This window comes from Oncorhynchus kisutch, linkage group LG27 (assembly GCF_002021735.2).
Source record: "Oncorhynchus kisutch isolate 150728-3 linkage group LG27, Okis_V2, whole genome shotgun sequence".
Taxonomy (NCBI): domain Eukaryota; kingdom Metazoa; phylum Chordata; class Actinopteri; order Salmoniformes; family Salmonidae; genus Oncorhynchus; species Oncorhynchus kisutch.
The window spans coordinates 43,077,341-43,098,117 of NC_034200.2; the positions used below are offsets into that span (position 1 = coordinate 43,077,341).

The 20,777-nt window shown below is 46.3% G+C and overlaps 1 protein-coding gene across 1 annotated transcript in view; it reads left to right on the forward strand.

The window, feature by feature from the left end:
- LOC109884233 (piezo-type mechanosensitive ion channel component 2-like) overlaps nt 1-20,777 on the forward strand; it is a 243,994-nt gene that overhangs the window by 119,600 nt on the left and 103,617 nt on the right. Inside the window, exons 19-26 of the mRNA XM_031806768.1 lie at nt 2,907-3,259; nt 5,543-5,703; nt 5,916-6,092; nt 11,256-11,378; nt 12,130-12,330; nt 14,929-15,133; nt 18,510-18,611; nt 20,090-20,255. Coding sequence (XP_031662628.1) covers nt 2,907-3,259; nt 5,543-5,703; nt 5,916-6,092; nt 11,256-11,378; nt 12,130-12,330; nt 14,929-15,133; nt 18,510-18,611; nt 20,090-20,255 — 1,488 coding nt within the window. The remainder of the gene's footprint in view (nt 1-2,906; nt 3,260-5,542; nt 5,704-5,915; nt 6,093-11,255; nt 11,379-12,129; nt 12,331-14,928; nt 15,134-18,509; nt 18,612-20,089; nt 20,256-20,777) is intronic.

Below are 20,777 nucleotides of genomic sequence, written 5' to 3' on the forward strand. Positions count from 1 at the left end.
ATCATCCTTCTCTCCCTCCCACGTTCCCTCCCTCAATCATCCCTCCCTCCCACATTCCCTCCCTCCATCATCCTTCCCTCCCACGTTCCCTCCCTCCATCCTCATCCCCACTATTAGTTTGATTTACCTTCCTCTTCCTCAGTCAACTTCTCCTCTCCATCATCTCTTCTTCTCTCATCCTCTATACCTCCAGCCCCCTAGCATCTGAATAGCCCTGTCCTATAGCCCTGTCCCACTGCCCTGTCCCACAGCCCTGTCCTACAGCCCTGTCCCACAGCCCTGTCCCGCAGCCCTGTAGTACAGCCCTGTCTTACAGCCCTGTCCCACATCCCTGTCCTACAGCCCTGTCCTACAGCCCTGTCCCACAGCCCTGTCCCACAGCCCTGTAGTACAGCCCTGTCCTACAGCCCTGTCTTTCCCTGCCCTGGTACCTACCTTCCCTCTGAAATGGTTTGGTCCTACAGCCCTGTCCTACAACCCTGTCCTACAGCCCTGTCCCACATCCCTGTCCTACAGCCCTGTTGGTACACACAAAAATCACTGTTAACTTCAAAGCCAACCTACTCTACCTGAAAAACCACTGTTAACCTCAAAGCCAACCTACTCTACCTGAAAAAACACTGTTAACCTCCAAGCCAACCTACTCTACCTGAAAAACGGCTGTTAATCTCAAAGCCAATCTACTCTCCTGAAAAAACACTGTTAACCTCCAAGGAAGTTCTCTAGCTGCACCGTCGAGAGCATCTTGACTGGCTGCATCACCGATTGGTATGGCAACTGAACCACCCTTGATCGCAAAGTGCCCTGGTATTCTGGCCTTGTGATTGTTAACCTGTTTAAATGTTTTTCTCACATTGGTCATGGAGAGTGAGATAACAGTCATCCGAAAAACAGGAGCCCTCACGCACAGTGTTATATTCCACGAATCGAGCATAAAAGGCATTTAGCTCGTTTGGGAGTTCTGCGTCACTGGGCAGCTCACGGCCGGATCTTTTGCAATCTGTTATTGTCTGAAAGCCTCGTACTTTCTTTTCTACTTTCCTGAAAATTAGTATTAAAACACTCCAAAACTCGCCCTTCCCTTGTAGCACGTTCCTCTTCAAAAACCAAATCCTTTCCTTGAAACTGTTCCCCTGGTCTTCTGTGGCCTGTAGTAGCATGTTAGCACCAACCTAATGATCTGTGACCTACACCTGTGTCTGTCAATCAACTGTTTGTTGACAATCTCTTTGCTCTCTCTCTCTCTCTCTCTCTCTCTCTCTCTCTCTCCTGTGTTTATCGTTCTCTCTCTGTAACATTGTTGTTATCTGAGCAGCATCAAGGAAAAATGTTTTCCTCCACAGAGCAAGTAAGTCTGAATCTCCAATGAGAAATTCAATGCTTGCCCTGACCTGCAAGCCAACCCTGACCTCTAACCTCCGATCCTATGACACATTGCCTGAGACTGAGGGAGATATTCTGTTTAGAGTTGCTTCCCAAGTGGCTCCCTATACTATATTAGTGCACTACAATAGACCAGGGCCCATAGGGGTAGTGCACTACAATAGACCAGGGCCCATAGGGGTAGTGCACTACAATAGACCAGGGCCCATAGGGGTAGTGCACTACAATAGACCAGGGCCCATAGGGTAGTGCACTACTTTAGACTAGGGCCCACATAGTGCTCTGGTGAAACGTAGTGCAGTATGTCAGGGGTAGGGTGCCATTTCATGTGCAGCCCAGGTGTCTCCCTCTCTTCTGTCCTATTACCATTGATCTATATTGAGAGAAGAAGAAACTGAAGTATGCCAGAGTGTAAAACTGAATTTTATTTTGAAGTATGCCAGAGTGTAAAACTGACTTTTATTTTTAAGTATGCCAGAGTGTAAAACTGACTTTTATTTTGAAGTATGCCAGAGTGTAAAACTGACTTTTATTTTGAAGTATGCCAGAGTGTAAAACTGACTTTTATTTTTAAGTATGCCAGAGTGTAAAACTGACTTTTATTTTGAAGTATGCCAGAGTGTAAAACTGACTTTTATTTTGAAGTATGCCAGAGTGTAAAACTGACTTTTATTTTGAAGTATGACAGAGTGTAAAACTGACTTTTATTTTGAAGTATGCCAGAGTGTAAAACTGACTTTTATTTTGAAGTATGCCAGAGTGTAAAACTGACTTTTAGTTTGAAGTATGCCAGAGTGTAAAACTGACTTTTATTTTGAAGTATGCCAGAGTGTAAAACTGACTTTTATTTTGAAGTATGCCAGAGTGTAAAACTGACTTTTATTTTTAAGTATGCCAGAGTGTAAAACTGACTTTTATTTTGAAGTATGCCAGAGTGTAAAACTGACTTTTATTTTGAAGTATGCCAGAGTGTAAAACTGACTTTTATTTTGAAGTATGCCAGAGTGTAAAACTGACTTTTATTTTGAAGTATGACAGAGTGTAAAACTGACTTTTATTTTGAAGTATGCCAGAGTGTAAAACTGACTTTTATTTTGAAGTATGCCAGAGTGTAAAACTGACTTTTAGTTTGAAGTATGCCAGAGTGTAAAACTGACTTTTATTTTGAAGTATGCCAGAGTGTAAAACTGACTTTTATTTTGAAGTATGCCAGAGTGTAAAACTGACTTTTATTTTGAAGTATGCCAGAGTGTAAAACTGACTTTTATTTTGAAGTATGCCAGAGTGTAAAACAGACTTTTATTTTGAAGTATGACAGGAATGTGCTTATTGCTTTATGTTGAACACAACGCTGTTTAATTCTGCTATGCTGTTATTGGCCATATACACACACGGCTGTTACTCCCATCCTAACATCTGCTTGATACTGTGTGTGTGTGTGTGTGTGTGTGTGTGTGTGTGTGTGTGTGTGTCGTGTGTGTCGTGTGTGTTGTTGTGAATCTAAACACCGTCTCCCGCCCCAGATTGGTACACCAGGATGGAAGCCTGGCTGACATCACCATGCTCTATTCTGGAGAAGGAGTGATACGGGTGGAGGACGAGAAGGAGAGAAACCTGATGAAGGAGAAGAATGGAGGGATGAAGCAGAAAGGAGGACTCTGTCAGTCTATAGACCCGTGTCGGTCGTTCAACAAGTCTTTTGAGTCCAAATCCAGTTCAGGGCCGGGGAAGAGTGGAGACTGCAGTGTGGGAACTGAGCCAGAGCCCTCCACAGAACACACTACCTCAGGTATACAGAACACACTACCTCAGGGGAAGAGTGGAGACTGCAGTGTGGGAACTGAGCCAGAGCCCTCCACAGAACACACTACCTCAGGTATACAGAACACAGAACACACTACCTCAGGTATACAGAACACAGAGAATGTAGAACACACTACCTCAGGTATACAGAACATAGAATATAGAACACACTACCTCAGGTATACAGAACACAGAACATAGAATATAGAACAGACAACCTCAGGTATACAGAACACAGAACATAGAATATAGCATATAGAACAGACTACCTCAGGTACACAGAACACAGAGAATATAGAACAGACTACCTCAGGTACACAGAACATATAGAATACAGAACAGACTACCTCAGGTACACAGAACACAGAGAATATAGAACAGACTACCTCAGGTACACAGAACATATAGAATACAGAACAGACTACCTCAGGTACACAGAACACAGAGAATATAGAACAGACTACCTCAGGTCCACAGAACACATAATATAGAATATAGAATATAGAACAGACTACCTCAGGTACACAGAACACATAATATAGAATATAGAATATAGAACAGACTACCTCAGGTACACAGAACACAGAACACATAATATAGAATATAGAACAGACTACCTCAGGTACACAGAACACAGAACACATAATATAGAATATAGAACAGACTACCTCAGGTACACAGGACATAGAATATAGAGTACCTCAGGAACATAGAATATAGAACAGACTACCTCAGGAACACAGAACATAGAATATAGACTACCTCAGGAACACAGAACATGTTCTTTCTCATGCCATACATTTTGACCAGATCTTACAGTTCTTGCCAAAGGTAGTCTGCTATATGGGGTAATATGGGGTCATTTCGGATTAGCCTTCAGCCTTTACTATAATGGATTAGGTGTAGTTGGAGACAGCGCCACTATGTTCTGTTCAATATATAAACATGGATGCTTCCTGGACTGACTGGATGACTGACTGGCTAATGGTTGGCTGGCTGACGGGCTGACTGATGGGCTGACTGATGGACAGATTGTTTCAACTGTTCTGCCGGCGGCTATGGGACCCTGACCTGTTCACCGGACGTTCCACCTGTCCCAGACCTGCTACCTGTCCCAGACCTGCTGTTTTCAACTCTCTAGAGACAGCAGGAGCGGTAGAGATACTCTGAGTGATCGGCTTTGAAAAACCAACTGACATTTACAGGTGCTGACCTGTTGCACCCTCGACAACTACTGTGATTATTATTATTTGACCATGCTGGTCATTTATGAACATTTGAACATCTTGGCCATGTTCTGTTATAATCTCCACCCGGCACAGCCAGATGGGGACTGGCCACCCCTCATAGCCTGGTTCCTCTCTAGGTTTCTTCCTAGGTTCTGGCCTTTCTAGGGAGTTTTTCCTAGCCAACGTGCTTCAACACCTGCATTGCTTGCTGTTTGGGGTTTGAGGCTGGGCTTCTGTACAGCACTTTGAGATATCAGCTGATGTAAGAAGGGCTTTATAAATACATTTGATTTGAATTTGATTTGATTGACTGACTGGCTGACTATTGGCTGACTGTCTGACTGACTGGCTGACTGGCTGACTGATTGCTTCCTGTCTCGTCCTGTTCCTGTCAGACCTAAAGAATAAGTGGCCCCTGGTGGTGGACCGTCTGACTGACTGACTGGCTGACTGATTGCTTCCTGTCTCGTCCTGTTCCTGTCAGACCTAAAGAATAAGTGGCCCCTGGTGGTGGACCATCTGACTGACTGACTGGCTGACTGATTGCTTCCTGTCTCGTCCTGTTCCTGTCAGACCTAAAGAATAAGTGGCCCCTGGTGGTGGACCGTCTGACTGACTGACTGACTGACTGATTGCTTCCTGTCTCGTCCTGTTCCTGTCAGACCTAAAGAATAAGTGGCCCCTGGTGGTGGACCGTCTGACTGTCTGGCTGACTGACTGACTGGCTGACTGATTGCTTCCTGTCTCGTCCTGTTCCTGTCAGACCTAAAGAATAAGTGGCCCCTGGTGGTGGACCGTCTGACTGACTGACTGACTGATTGCTTCCTGTCTCGTCCTGTTCCTGTCAGACCTAAAGAATAAGTGGCCCCTGGTGGTGGACCGTCTGACTGTCTGGCTGACTGACTGACTGGCTGACTGATTGCTTCCTGTCTCGTCCTGTTCCTGTCAGACCTAAAGAATAAGTGGCCCCTGGTGGTGGACCGTCTGACTGACTGACTGGCTGACTGATTGCTTCTTGTCTCGTCCTGTTCCTGTCAGACCTAAAGAATAAGTGGCCCCTGGTGGTGGACCGTCTGACTGACTGACTGGCTGACTGATTGCTTCTTGTCTCGTCCTGTTCCTGTCAGACCTAAAGAATAAGTGGCCCCTGGTGGTGGACCGTCTGACTGTGCTGTTCCTCAAGTTCCTGAAATATTTCCACAAGCTGCAGCTCTTCATCTGGTGGCTCCTAGAGATGCACATCATCAAGATCATCTCCTCGTGCATCATACTGGTCTCTGTCAAGGAGGTAACACTGTCACTATTTTGTGATTCATTTATCCTTTATTTAACCTGGAAGTCCCTGTAGATGAGAAACAATTTTTTGTTTCCCGAGGAAAACCTGGCCTATTGGAGCAACATACAGTCAAGTGTTAAAAAGTGACATTTCCTGTCACAAGACTGTGTTCGCTCACTGAGCTGAAGGTAATCCTGGAGGCTAATGTGTTATGTCTCTGGCAGGTGTCCTTGTTCAACTACGTGTTCCTGGCGTGCTGGGCCTTCGCTCTACCCTTCAGTCAGTTCAGACCCCTGGCCTCCAGTATCTGTACAGTGTGGACCTGTGTTATCATTGTCTGTAAGATGTCGTACCAGCTGGAATCTATACAACCTGCCTCTTACTCCAAGAACTGCTCCATGGTGAGTAGGGTGGGTTGGTGGGTCAGTAGGTCGGTGGGTCAGTAGGTCGGTGGGTCGGTGGGTCAGTGCGTCAGTAGGTCAGTGGGTCAGTAGGTCGGTGGGTCAGTAGGTCAGTGGGTGGGTTGGTTGGTGGGTCGGTGGGTCAGTGGGTCGGTGGGTGGGTTGGTTGGTGGGTCGGTGGGTCGGTGGGTCAGTAGGTCGGTGGGTCAGTGGGTCGGTGGGTCAGTAGGTCAGTGGGTGGGTTGGTCGGTGGGTCGGTGGGTCGGTGGGTTGGTGGGTCAGTAGGTCGGTGGGTGGGTTGGCCGGTGGGTCAGTAGGTCGGTGGGTCAGTGGGTTGGTGGGTCAGTAGGTCGGTGGGTGGGTTGGCCGGTGGGTCAGTAGGTCGGTGGGTCAGTAGGTCGGTGGGTGGGTTGGTCGGTGGGTCGGTGGGTCAGTAGGTCGTTGGGTGGGTTGGTCGGTGGGTCGGTAGGTCAGTGGGTGGGTTGGTCGGTGGGTCGGTGGGTCAGTAGGCCGGTGGGTCTGTAGGTCAGTGGGTGGGTTGGTCGGTGCGTCAGTAGGCCGGTGGGTCTGTAGGTCAGTGGGTGGGTTGGTCGGTGCGTCAGTAGGTCGGTGGGTCAGTAGGTCGGTGGGTGGGTTGGCCGGTGGGTCGGCGGGTCGGTGGGTCAGTAGGTCGGTGGGTGGGTTGGTCGGTGGGTCGGTAGGTCGTGGGTGGGTTGGTCGGTGGGTCGGTGGGTTGGTGGGTGAGTGAGTGGGTTGGTTGGTTGGTTGGTTGGTGGGTCGGTGGGTGGGTTGGTCGGTGCGTCAGTAGGTCGGTGGGTCAGTAGGTCGGTGGGTGGGTTGGCCGGTGGGTCGGTGGGTCAGTAGGTCGGTGGGTGGGTTGGTCGGTGGGTCAGTAGGTCGTTGGGTGGGTTGGTCGGTGGGTCGGTAGGTCATTTGGTGGGTTGGTCGGTGGGTCAGTAGGCCGGTGGGTCTGTAGGTCAGTGGGTGGGTTGGTCGGTGCGTCAGTAGGCCGGTGGGTCTGTAGGTCAGTGGGTGGGTTGGTCGGTGCGTCAGTAGGTCGGTGGGTCAGTAGGTCGGTGGGTGGGTTGGCCGGTGGGTCGGCGGGTCGGTGGGTCAGTAGGTCGGTGGGTGGGTTGGTCGGTGGGTCTGTAGGTCGGTGGGTGGGTTGGTCGGTGGGTCGGTAGGTAGGTCGGTGGGTGGGTTGGTCGGTGGGTCGGTGGGTTGGTGGGTGAGTGAGTGGGTTGGTTGGTTGGTTGGTGGGCCGGTGGGTTGGTTGGTGGATCGGTGGGTCAGTAGGTCGGTGGGTGGGTTGGTTGGTGGATGAGTGAGTGAGTGGGTTGGTTGGTTGGTGGGTCGGTGGGTGAGTGAGTGAGTGAGTGGGTGGGTTGGTTGAGTTGAGTTGAGTTTATTTTTATTTTTACAGGGACAGTGCACATTAATCAACATTTCAGTAAAAGTGCCGGTTTTAGCCAACCGGCTAATTTTCAACCGCAGTCCCTGGGCAGGTTATTAAAAACAATTACAATATAGACAATAGCAACATAGAACAAGCAAGACATAGCAACATATGACAAGCAAGACATAGCATACAGACAGAGCAACATAGGACAAGCAAGACGTAGCATACAGACAGAGCAGCATAAAACAAAAAGCAGCAAGACAAAATTCATAAAAGCAACAAAGTGTTTCCACACCTCACAAGCTACAGACAACAGACAACATGGAGAGTGGCAACACACAGCTAGGGACCATGTTCACAAATCTGATTGACCTTTAGCCATGTCTTCAAGCATTTGGCGAAAGTGTGATATGTGGTGCAGTTATGTGTGTCTGATGGCAGTGTATTCCAGACACGGGAAGCTCTCACAGAGAATGCAGATTTACTAAAGGTGCTTTTCCTTAGGGGAACTATACAGTCACCTCTCATGGCAGACCTTGTGGATCTGCTGCCATATGTCTGGGTTTTCTGTTTAACAAAAATATTGAGTGGAGGGGGAGCCAGGCCATTGAGGATCTTGAATACAAGACATACGTCGGTGTATTGCACAAGATTTTCCCAACTCAAGAGCTCATGCTTTCTAAGGATGTGACAATGATGATGGCTATTGGGCTTCCTATCAAGCACTTTGAGAGCCTGTTTGTAGACAGACTGAATAGGTTTTAATGTTGTACAGCAAGCTTGGGCCCAACTAGTCAAGCAGTATGTTAAGTGGGGGAGTATCATAGATTTGAAGTACAGTTTTGCTACCTCTGTAGTCAAACAATTTCGTATAAATCGGAAATTAGCTAGGTTGAATTTGGTTATTTGAATTACCTTTTTCACATGCTTTTTAAAAGAGAGGTTGGAATCAAGTATGATGCCAAGGTACTTAAAATCAGATACCACCTGGAGCTTCTCCCCTGACACATAGACATCTGGCTCAGTAGCATCTGTTGCCCTCTTTGTGAAGAACATGCAAACAGTTTTTTTCACATTGAGATGCAAACACGAGTCACTGAGCCACTTTGTAACCTGGACCATTACAGTAGTGAGTTCTTGTGCAGCTTGTTGTTTGTTCTTTGCATGCACATATATCACTGTATCATCTGCATACATTTGAACTTCAGACCCAGTACAGACAGAAGGCAGATCATTAATGTACAGGCTGAACAGGAGGGGCCCCAGTATTGACCCTTGGGGCACGCCCACATCATAGCTACGAGTGGGCGACAGCTCATTGCTCACTCTGACACACTGAGTTCTGCCTTCAAGGCATGATTTCATCCATCTCAAGGCATCAGGGGAAAAGTTGAACTTGGACAATTTTGTGATGAGAATCTCATGGTTAACAGTATCAAAAGCCTTCCTTAGGTCCAGAAACACAGCCCCAACCCACCCAACAGGTTGGTGGGTGGGTCAGTGGGTGGGTTAGTGGGTGGGTTGTTGGTTGGTGGGTTGTTGGTAGGTGGATTGGTTGGTTGGTTGGTGGATTGGAGGGTTGGTGGTTGGTGGGTGAATTGGTGGGTTGTTGGTTGGTGGATTGGTGGGTGGGTTGGTTGGTTGGTAGATTGGTAGGTGGATTGGTTGGTTGGTATGTTGGTTGGTGGTTTGGTGGGTTGTTGGTTGGTTGGTGGATTGGTTAGTTGGTGGATTGGTGGGTTGGTGTATTGGTTGGTTGGTATGTTGGTTGGTGGTTTGGTGGGTTGTTGGTTGGTTGGTGGATTGGTTGGTTGGTTGGTTGGTTGGCTAGTTGGTGTATTGGTGGGTTGGTGTATTGGTTGTTGGATTGGTGGGTTGGTGGGTGGATTTGTGAGTTGTTGGTTGGTTGGTAGGTGGATTGGTTGGTTGGTTGGTGGATTGGAGGGTTGGTGGTTGGTGGGTGAATTGGTGGGTTGTTGGTTGGTGGATTGGTGGGTGGGTTGGTTGGTTGGTAGATTGGTAGGTGGATTGGTTGGTTGGTATGTTGGTTGGTGGTTTGGTGGGTTGTTGGTTGGTTGGTGGATTGGTTAGTTGGTGGATTGGTGGGTTGGTGTATTGGTTGGTTGGTATGTTGGTTGGTGGTTTGGTGGGTTGTTGGTTGGTTGGTGGATTGGTTGGTTGGTTGGTTGGTTAGTTGGTGGATTGGTGGGTTGGTGTATTGGTTGTTGGATTGGTGGGTGGGTGGGTGGATTTGTGAGTTGTTGGTTGGTTGGTGGATTGGTGGGTGGATTGGTTGGTTGGTTGGTAGATTGGTGGGTGGATTGGTTGGTGGATTGGTGGGTGGGTTGGTTGGTTGTTGGATTGGTTGGTTGGTGGATTGATAGGTGGATTGGTTGGTTTGTTGGTGGATTGGTTGATTGGTATGTTGGTTGGTGGTTTGGTGGGTTGTTGGTTGGTTGGTTGGTGGATTGGTTGGTTGGTTGGTTAGTTGGTGGATTGGTGGATTGGTGGATTGGTTGTTGGATTGGTGGGTGGGTGGATTGGTGGGTTGTTGGTTGGTAGATTGGTGGGTGGATTGGTTGGTTGGTTGGTTGGTGGATCGGTGGGTGGGTTGGTTGGTTGTTTGGTGGTTTGGTTGGTTGGTGGATTGGTTGGTTGGTGGATTGGTTGGTTGGTGGATTGGTGGGTTGTTGGTTGGTTGGTTGGTGGATTGGTTGGTTGGTTAGTTGGTGGGTTGGTGTATTGGTGGGTTGGTGTATTGGTGGGTGGATTGGTTGGTTGGTTGGTTGGTTAGTTGGTGGATTGGTGGGTTGGTGGATTGGTGGGTGGATTGGTTGGTTGGTTGGTAGATTGGTGGGTTGTTGGTTGGTGGATTGGTGGATGGGTTGGTGGATTGGTTGGTTGGTGGATTGATAGGTGGATTGGTTGGTTGGTTGGTGGATTGGTTGGTTGGTATGTTGGTTGGTGGTTTGGTGGGTTGTTGGTTGGTTGGTTGGTGGGTTGGTGTATTGGTTGTTGGATTGGTGGGTGGGTGGATTTGTGGGTTGTTGGTTGGTTGGTTGGTAGATTGGTGGGTGGATTGGTTGGTTGGTTGGTTGGTGGATTGGTGGGTGGGTTGGTTGGTTGGTTGGTTGGTGGATTGGTGGGTGGATTGGTTGGTTGGTATGTTGGTTGGTGGATTGGTGGGTTGTTGGTTGGTTGGTGGATTGGTTGGTTGGTTAGTTGGTGGGTTGGTGTATTGGTGGGTGGATTGGTTGGTTGGTGGAGTGGTAGGTGGATTTTTGGTTGGTTGGTGGGTGGATTAGTGGGTTGGTTGGTGGGTGGATTGGTGGGTGTGGTGGATTGGTGGGTTGGTGGTTGGTGATTGGTTGGTGGATTGGTGGGTGTGGTCAATTGATTGATTGGTTTCAGTGTCTTAGAGAGCAGGTACTAAAAGTAGAGTTTCTCAATTCAGGTCCTCGAGCAAAAGATATTTAAACATACTTATTTAAATCTAAACATGCTTATTTAAATCTAAACATGCTTATTTAAATCTAAACATACTTATTTAAATCGAAACATACTTATTTAAATCGAAACATACTTATTCAGTCTTATGGAAATAGATACCAAGAAGGCTGTAACCATACGTATGACTGACTCCAGTTCTGACTCCAGTTCTGACTCCGGTTCTAACTCCAGTTCTGACTCCGGTTCTGACTCCAGTTCTGACTCCGGTTCTGACTCCAGTTCTGATTCCGGTTCTGACTCCTCTTCCTCCCCAGCCAATAAACTACACAGAGAAACAGAGAGAAGAGATGAAAGACTCTCTGCTGTACACGGAGCCAGTAGACCCTACCAACTGGGTCGGTCTCAACAAGTTCAACCCTCTACTGGAGAACCTCAGGGTGAGCAAATGTCTATTTATCTAACAAGATATTCATATAATATAGCATCGAAATGGGACATGCAAACAAAGGAAATAGTTATCAAACAAGATAGAAAACTCATACACTCAGTTTTTTCCAAAATCTGACTTTGATAATCCAGGATGTTGTGTAGGCTAACTTTTGATTATCTGTCCGGAAGGACCAGCCTGAGTTAGGTTTATACTGAACATCTACCTCTATGAACTGAATCAGGGTTATAACATATACCTCTATAAACTGAGTCAGGGTTATAACATCTACCTCTATAAACTGAGTCATGGTTATACTGAACATCTACCTCTATAAACTGAGTCAGGGTTATACTGAACGTCTACCTCTATAAACTGAGTCAGGGTTATAACATCTACCTCTATGAACTGAGTCAGAGCTATACTGAACATCTACCTCTATAAACTGAGTCAGGGTTATACTGAACATCTACCTCTATAAACTGAGTCAGGGTTATACTGAACATCTACCTCTATAAACTGAGTCAGGGTTATCTCCTCTCCTCTCCTCTCCTCTCCTCTCCTCTCCTCTCCTCTCCTCTCCTCTCCTCTCCTCTCCTCTCCTCTCCTCTCCTCTCCTCTCCTCTCCTCTCCTCTCCTCTCCTCTCCTCTCCTCTCCTCTCCTCTCCTCTCCTCTCCTCTCCCTCCTCTCCTCTCCTCTCCTCTCCTCTCCTCTCCTCTCCTCGTCCTCGTCCTCTCATTCCTCTCCTCTCCTCATCCAGAACAACCTGCTGATGTTGGCCATGCTGGCGTTTGAGGTGACCATCTACCGTCACCAGCAGTACTACAGGCTGAGGAACAAGCTCACCGCGCCCACCGCTCGCATCATCTTCCATGACATCACGCGTCAACACCTCGACAACGGCATCGTCAACTGTGCCAAGTACTTCATCAACTACTTCTTCTACAAGTTTGGGCTGGAGGTAGGCAGAAACCATTATATTCAGAGACATCCCTTGGGCTGTATTTAGGTAGAAACCATTATATTCTGAGAGATCACATGGGCTGGAGGTAGGAAGAACCCATTATATTCAGAGAGATCACATGGGCTGGAGGTAGGAAGAAACCATTATATTCAGAGAGATCACATGGGCTGGAGGAAGGTAGGGACCATTATATTCAGAGAGATCCCTTGGGCTGGATTTAGGTAGAAACCATTATATTCAGAGAGATCCCGTGGGCTGGATTAAGGTAGAAACTATTATATTCAGAGAGATCACATGGGCTGAAGGTAGGAAGAAACCATTATATTCAGAGAGATCACATGGGCTGGATTTAGGTAGAAACCATTACAGAATAATTTTGCAAGGCCAATTTTTCAGTTTTTGATTTGTTAAAAACGTTTGAAATATCCAATAAATGTCGTTCCACTTCATGATTGTGTCCCACTTGTTGTTGATTCTTCACAAAAAATACAGTTTTATATCTTTATGTTTGAAGCCTGAAATGTGGCAAAAGGTCGCAAAGTTCAAGGGGGCCGAATACTTTCGCAAGGCACTGTATATACAGTGTTTTAGCAATGTACAAATGGTTAAAGGACACAAGATCAAATAAATAAGCATAAATATGGGTTGTATTTACAATGGTGTTTGTTCTTCACTGGTTGCCCTTTTCCCGTGGCTACAGGTCACAAATCTTGCTGCTGTGATGGTACACTGTGGAATTTCACCCAGTAGATATGGGAGTTTTTCAAAATTGGATTTGTTTTCGAATTCTTTGTGGATCTGTGTAATCTGAGGGAAATATGTCTCTCTAATATGGTCATACATTGGGCAGGAGGTTAGGAAGTGCAGCTCAGTTTCCACCTCATTTTGTGGGCAGTGAGCACATAGCCTGTCTTCTCTTGAGAGCCATGTCTGCCTACAGCGGCCTTTCTCAATAGCAAGGCTATGCTCACTGAGTCTGTACATAGTCAACGCTTTCCTTAATTTTGGGTCAGTCACAGTGGTCAGGTATTCTGCCGCTGTGCCAAATAGCATTCTAGTTTGCTCTGTTTTTTTGTTAATTCTTTCCAATGTGTTAAGTAGTTATCTTTTTGTTTTCTCATGATTTGGTTGGGTCTAATTGTGCTGTTGTCCTGGGGCTCTGTAGGGTGTGTTTGTGTTTGTGAACAGAGCCCCAGGACCAGCTTGCTTAGGGGACTCTTCTCCAGGTTCATCTCTCTGTAGGTGATGGCTTTGTTATGGAAGGTTTGTGAATCGCTTCCTTTTAGGTGGTTGTAGAATTTAACGGCTCTTTTCTGGATTTTGATAATTAGTGGGTATCGGCCTAATTCTGCTCTGCATGCATTATTTGGTGTTCTACGTTGTACACAGAGGATATTTTTGCAGAATTCTGCGTGCAGAGTCTCAATTTGGTGTTTGTCCCATTTTGTGAAGTCTTGGTTGGTGAGCGGACCCCAGACCTCACAACCATAAAGGGCAATGGGCTCTATGACTGATTCAAGTATTTTTTGCCAAATCCTAATTGGTATGTTGAAATTTATGTTTATTTTGATGGCATAGAATGCCCTTCTTGCCTTGTCTCTCAGATCGTTCACAGCTTTGTGGAAGTTACCTGTGGCGCTGATGTTTAGGCCAAGGTATGTATAGTTTTTTTGTGTGCTCTAGGGCAACAGTGTCTAGATGGAATTTGTATTTGTGGTCCTGGTGACTGGACCTTTTTTGGAACACCATTATTTTGGTCTTACTGAGGTTTACTGTCAGGGCCCAGGTCTGACAGAATCTGTGCATAAGATCTAGGTGCTGCTGTAGGCCCTCCTTGGTTGGTGACAGAAGCACCAGATCATCAGCAAACAGCAGACATTTGACTTCGGATTCTAGTAGGGTAAGGCCAGGTGCTGCAGACTTGTCTAGTGCCCGCGCCAATTCGTTGATATATATGTTGAAGAGGGTGGGGCTTAAGCTGCATCCCTGTCTAACCCCACGACCCCGTGTGAAGAAATGTGTGTGTTTTTTGCCAATTTTAACCGCACACTTGTTGTTTGTGTACATGGATTTTATAATGTCGTGTGTTTTACCCCCAACACCACTTTCCATCAGTTTGTATAGCAGACCCTCATGCCAGATTGAGTCGAAGGCTTTTTTTTAAATCAACAAAGCATGAGAAGACTTTACCTTTGTTTTGGTTTGTTTGGTTGTCAATTAGGGTGTGCAGGGTGAATACATGGTCTGTTGTACGGTAATTTGGTAAAAAGCCAATTTGACATTTGCTCAGTACATTGTTTTCATTGAGGAAATGTACGAGTCTGCTGTTAATAATAATGCAGAGGATTTTCCCAAGGTTACTGTTGACACATATTCCACGGTAGTTATTGGGGTCAAATTTGTCTCCACTTTTGTGGATTGGGGTGATCAGTCCTTGGTTCCAAATATTGGGGAAGATGCCAGAGCTAAGTCTCTCTCTCTCTCTGTCTCTCTCTCTCTATCTGTCTCTCTCTGACTCTCTTTCTTTTCCACACTTTCTCTCTTTCCTTTCTCTGTCTCCCCTCTCCCCCTCGTTGTCTCGCTCTCTCGCTCTAGACATGCTTCCTACTGGCGGTGAATGTGATTGGCCAGCGTATGGACTTCTATGCTGTGCTGCATGCCTTCTCTCTGATAGCCGTGATGTACAGACGGAGGAGGAAAGCTATAGCTGAGATCTGGCCTAAATACTGTTGTTTCCTGGCCTGTCTGCTAACCTGGCAGTACTTTGTCTGCATCGGGATACCACCTGCAGCCTGTGAAGGTAAGGGTGTGGGCGTGTCTGTATTATTTAGAAAATTCAAGTCGGGCTTCCACTCACTTCACGGAAACTGTTTTATTTGAAATTCAGTAAGGACCTTCTGTTGGTTACCTGGTGCTGTTGAAAAGTCTGTTGTAGTTCTTCTGGACCTCAGTGCCAGAAGAACTACAAATCAGAAGAAGCAGCGAGAGTGGACAACCTTACCTGGTTTCCTCTGGATTATTGGGACTGTGGAGTTTCTATTTGTGATAATAGCAAAAAGCTGCTTAATTGTATTTGAGATCAATATCTTATTACTTATTGATCCTCTTTGTTGACCAGCTGGAGAGGTGGGTGGGAGTCTCTGGCGTTGCCCTCGACCGGTTCAGCTCGTATCTACGTGGCAGACGTTTCTCATGGGCATGGGTGGTTCAGTATCGTCCCCAGAATCTATTCACTATGGTGTCCCTCAGGGGTCAATTCTGGCACCATCCTTTTTTTCCTGTACAGTCGTGGCCAAAAGTTTTGAGAATGACACAAATATTAATTTTCACAAAGTTTGCTGCTTCAGTGTCTTTAGATATTTTTGTCAGATGTTACTACGGAATACTGAAGTATAATTACAAGCATTTCATAAGTGTCAAAGTCTTTTATTGACAATTACATGAAGTTGATGCAAAGAGTCAATATTTGCAGTGTTGACCCTTCTTTATCAAGACCTCTGCATTCCACCCTGGCATGCTGTCTTCTGGGCCACATCCTGACTGATGGCAGCCCATTCTTGCGTAATCAATGTTTGGAGTTTGTCAGAATTTGTGGGTTTTTGTTTGTCCACCCGCCTCTTGAGGATTAACCACAAGTTCTCAATGGGATTAAGGTCTGGGGAGTTTCCTGGCCATGGACCCAAAATATCGATGTTTTGTTCCCCGAGCCACTTAGTTATCAATTTTGCCTTATGTTAAGGTGCTCCATCATGCTGGAAAAGGCATTGTCCTTCACCAAACTGTTCCTGGATGGTTGGGAGAAGTTGTTCTCAGAGGATGTGTTGGTACCACTCTTTATTCATGGCTGTGTTCTTAGGCAAAACTGTGAGTGATCCCACTCCCTTGGCTGAGAAGCAACCCCACACATGAATGGTCTCAGGATGCTTTACTGTTGGCATGACACAGGACTGATGGTAGCGCTCACCTTGTCTTCTCCGGACAAGCTTTTTTCCAGATGCCCCAAACAATCGGAAAGGGGATTCATCAGAGAAAATGACTTTACCCCAGTCCTCAGCAGTCCAATCCCTGTACCGTTTGCAGTATATCAGTCTGTCCCTGATGTTTTTCCCAGAGAGAAGTGGTTTCTTTGCTGCCCTTCTTGACACCAGGCCATCCTCCGAAAGTCTTCGCCTCACTGTGCATGCAGATGCACTCACACCTGCCTGCTGCCATTCCTGAGCAAACTATGTACTGGTGGAACCCCGATCCCGCAGCTGAATCAAGTTTAGGAGACGGTCCTGGCGCTTGCTGGACTTTCTTGGGCGCCATGACGCCTTCTTCACAACAATTGAACCGCTCTCCTTGAAGTTCTTGATGATCCGATAAATGGTTGATTTAGGTGCAATCTTACTGGCAGCAATATCCTTGCCTGTGAAGCCCTTTTTGTGCAAATTAATGATGACGGCACGTGTTTCCTTGCAGGTACCATGGTTGACAGAGTAAGAACAATGATTCCAAGCACCACCCTCCTTTTGAAGCTTCCAGTCTGTTATTCGAACTCAATCAGCATGACAGAGTGATCTCCAGCCTGGTCCTTGTCAACACTCACACCTGTGTTAACGAGAGAATCCCTGACATGATGTCAGCTGGTCCTTTTGTGGCAGGGCTGAAATGCAGTGGAAATGTTTTTTGGGGATTCAGTTCATTTGCATGGCAAAGAGGGACTTTGCAATTAATTTCAATTAATCTGATCACACTTAATAACCTTCTGGAGTATATGCAAATTGCCATCATACAAACTGAGGCAGCAGACTTTGTGAAAATTAATATTTTTGTTATTCTCAAAATGTTTGACCATAATCTGTAATCATAACATTCAGTTTCACTGCTATGCGGAAGTACCGTTCCCCAGTGACCAAGCTAGCGTAGCTACAGTTCACCAGTGACCAAGCTAGCGTAGTTACCATTCACCATTAACCAAGCTAGCGTAGCAACCGTTCACTAGTGTCTTGCTGACATCAAATGTTAGATGTCTGACAGTTTTCTCCAGCTCAACGATAAGAAATCCGAGGTTGTTGTATTTGGTCCCCACCTTGAAGGGAGTCAGGTTGTAGATAACCTTAGAACTTTCCCCACCAATGTAAAGTCCAGAAACCTTGGCGTCTTCTTTGACCCTGACCTAAACCTGGAGCTGCATGTAAAGAAGGTTGTCCAGTCCTGCTTTTATCATCCAGGAAATACAGCAGAAGTCTTTTATTCCAGTCACTGATCTGGAGAAAGTTATACAGGCTTTTATTTCCTCACGCCTAGATGACTGTACCTCTTTGTATCGTCGTCTGAGTCAGAAATCACTCCATCATCATCCTACAGTCAGTTCAAAACGCTGCAGCTCGGCTTTTAACAGGAACCAGGAAATGTAAACATACCACACCTCTTCTAGCTTCTCTACACTGACTTCTAGTCACTTTTAGGTTTAAAATGTTATGATTCACGTTTAAGGCTTGATTCTGCCCCATCCTATATCTCAGATCTTTTATCTCTATTACGAGCCAGGATGCTCTGGATCCTCTGGCAGGGTACTGTTGTCCGTTCCAAAGTCAAGGTTGAAAACTAAAGGAGACTGGGAATTTGTCATTAGGGTCCTAGACTGTAGAATGGTCTGCCAGAGTACAATCAGATTCAGTTCCTCTTTTTAAATCCCTGCTGACGACACACTTTAATAAAGAGGCATTTAATGTATGATAAAAAATATATATTCTCCTTCCAGCTGTCTTTGTTTCTTGGGTAGTAGTTGTTTTATTATTACATTTTTATTTTACCTTTATTTAACCAGGCAAGTCAGTTAAGAACAAATTATTATTTTCAATGACGGCCAAGGAACAGTGGCAGGATGACAGATTTGTACCTTGTCAGCACGGGGGTTTGAACTTGCAAACTTCCGGTTACTAGTCCAACACTCTAACCACTAGGCTACCCTGCCGCCCCAATGACTTTGTCCCTTGTATATACAAATAGTTCATCTTCTTCTTCTTCTAATTAGTATCATTATTATGTGTATGTCTTATGCATTATCCAGTTTACATGTATTATGTGCTTGTTTAAATTGAGCTTCATTATGAAATGTATGGGATATTCTGTGTTGATGATTTGGCCATTGATATTGTTGTTGTTGTTGTTGTTGCTCTCTATCCCTTCAGACTACCCATGGAGGTTCCCAAACTCTACAATGGACTCCAACGTCATCAAGTGGCTTTATTTACCTGACTTCCACACCAACCCCAACCCAATCTTTCTCGTCTGTACGTATCATATTGCTCTGTCGGTGTATTAGGGATCGGTATGGACAGGGTTGGATAGAATGGGATTGGTATGGACAGGGTTGGATAGAATGGGATCGGTATGGACAGGGTTGGATAGAATGGGATTGGTATGGACAGGGTTGGATAGAATGGGATCGGTATGGACAGGGTTGGATAGAATGGGATTGGTATGGACAGGGTTGGATAGAATGGGATCGGTATGGACAGGGTTGGATAGAATGGGATTGGTATGGACAGGGTTGGATAGAATGGGATCGGTATGGACAGGGTTGGATAGAATGGGATTGGTATGGACAGGGTTGGATAGAATGGGATTGGTATGGACAGGGTTGGATAGAATGGGATTGGTATGGACAGGGTTGGATAGAAGGGTATGGACAGGGTTGGATAGAATGGGATTGGTATGGACAGGGTTGGATAGAATGGGATTGGTATGGACAGGGTTGGATAGAATGGGATTGGTATGGACAGGGTTGGATAGAATGGGATCGGTATGGACAGGGTTGGATAGAATGGGATCGGTATGGACAGGGTTGGATAGAATGGGATCGGTATGGACAGGGTTGGATAGAATGGGATTGGTATGGACAGGGTTGGATAGAATGGGATCGGTATGGACAGGGTTGGATAGAATGGGATCGGTATGGACAGGGTTGGATAGAATGGGATCGGTATGGACAGGGTTGGATAGAATGGGATCGGTATGGACAGGGTTGGATAGAATGGGATCGGTATGGACAGGGTTGGATAGAATGGGATCGGTATGGACAGGGTTGGATAGAATGGGATCGGTATGGACAGGGTTGGATAGAATGGGATCGGTATGGACAGGGTTAGATAGAATGGGATCGGTATGGACAGGGTTGGATAGAATGGGATCGGTATGGACAGGGTTGGATAGAATGGGATTGGTATGGACAGGGTTGGATAGAATGGGATCAGTATGGACAGGGTTGGATAGAATGGGATCGGTATGGACAGGGTTGGATTGAATGGGATCGGTATGGACAGGGTTGGATTGAATGGGATCGGTATGGACAGGGTTGGATAGAATGGACAAGGTTGGATAGAATGGGATTGGTATGGACAGGGTTGGATAGAATAGACAGGGTTGGATAGAATGGGATAGAATAGACAGGGTTGGATAGAAAGGGATCGGTATGGACAGGGTTGTATAGAATAGACAGGGTTGGATAGAATGGGTTATATTGCCTCAGTCTCTATCTACATTTTGGTTAGCTATTAAATTGCTATGACGCTAATATAAATCCTCCCCTTGCCACTCCCCCCTCTCCTCTCCTCTCCTCTCCTCTCCTCTCCTCTCCTCTCCTCTCCTCTCCTCTCCTCTCCTCTCCTCTCCTCTCCTCTCCTCTCCTCTCCTCTCCTCTCCTCTCCTCCTCTCCTCTCTTATATCCTCTCCTCTCCTCTCCTCTCTTCTCCTTTCCTCTCCTCTATAGATGACTTCATGCTCCTCCTCTGCGCCTCACTCCAGAAGAGTATATTTGAAGAGGAAAACAAGGCAGCTGTCCGTCTCATGGCCGGAGATAACGTGGAGATCTCTAGAGACCTAGACGCAGCCTCTTTCAGCATCCACAACCCTGTCCCCGACTTTATACATTCCAGGTAGTGACTATACCATTATACCATGGAGATTGATGCACATGAGCATGTATGTTATTGTATGTTACAGAGGTGCAGCCCAGTGAAGTACCAACCAGAGGCTCTCACCTTGATTGCGCTAGGCAGCAAGCGAGGAAGGCAGATCTGATGGGAGGACAGGGAGAGACAGGACAAGAGGATAGCCATTGATTGTGTCCTGTTCTAACATTACAGTGTTTTGATGCTCAGAGTGGAGAGCTGTTTCATAATGGCACTCTGTGTCCATCAACAGCAGTAGTGAAGGACAGAGCACTAGCACACTACCTTCCATCCCAAACCATGCTCTAGTCTGCATCGCAAACCATGCTCTAGTCTGCATCGCAAACCATGCTCTAGTCTGCATCCCAAACCATGCTCTGGACTGCGTCCCAAACCATGCTCTAGTCTGCGTCCCAAACCATGCTTTAGGCTGCGTCCCAAATGGCACCCTATTCTCTATAGTGTACTACTGTTGACCAGGGTCCGCTCAGCCATCAGCCCTTGTTC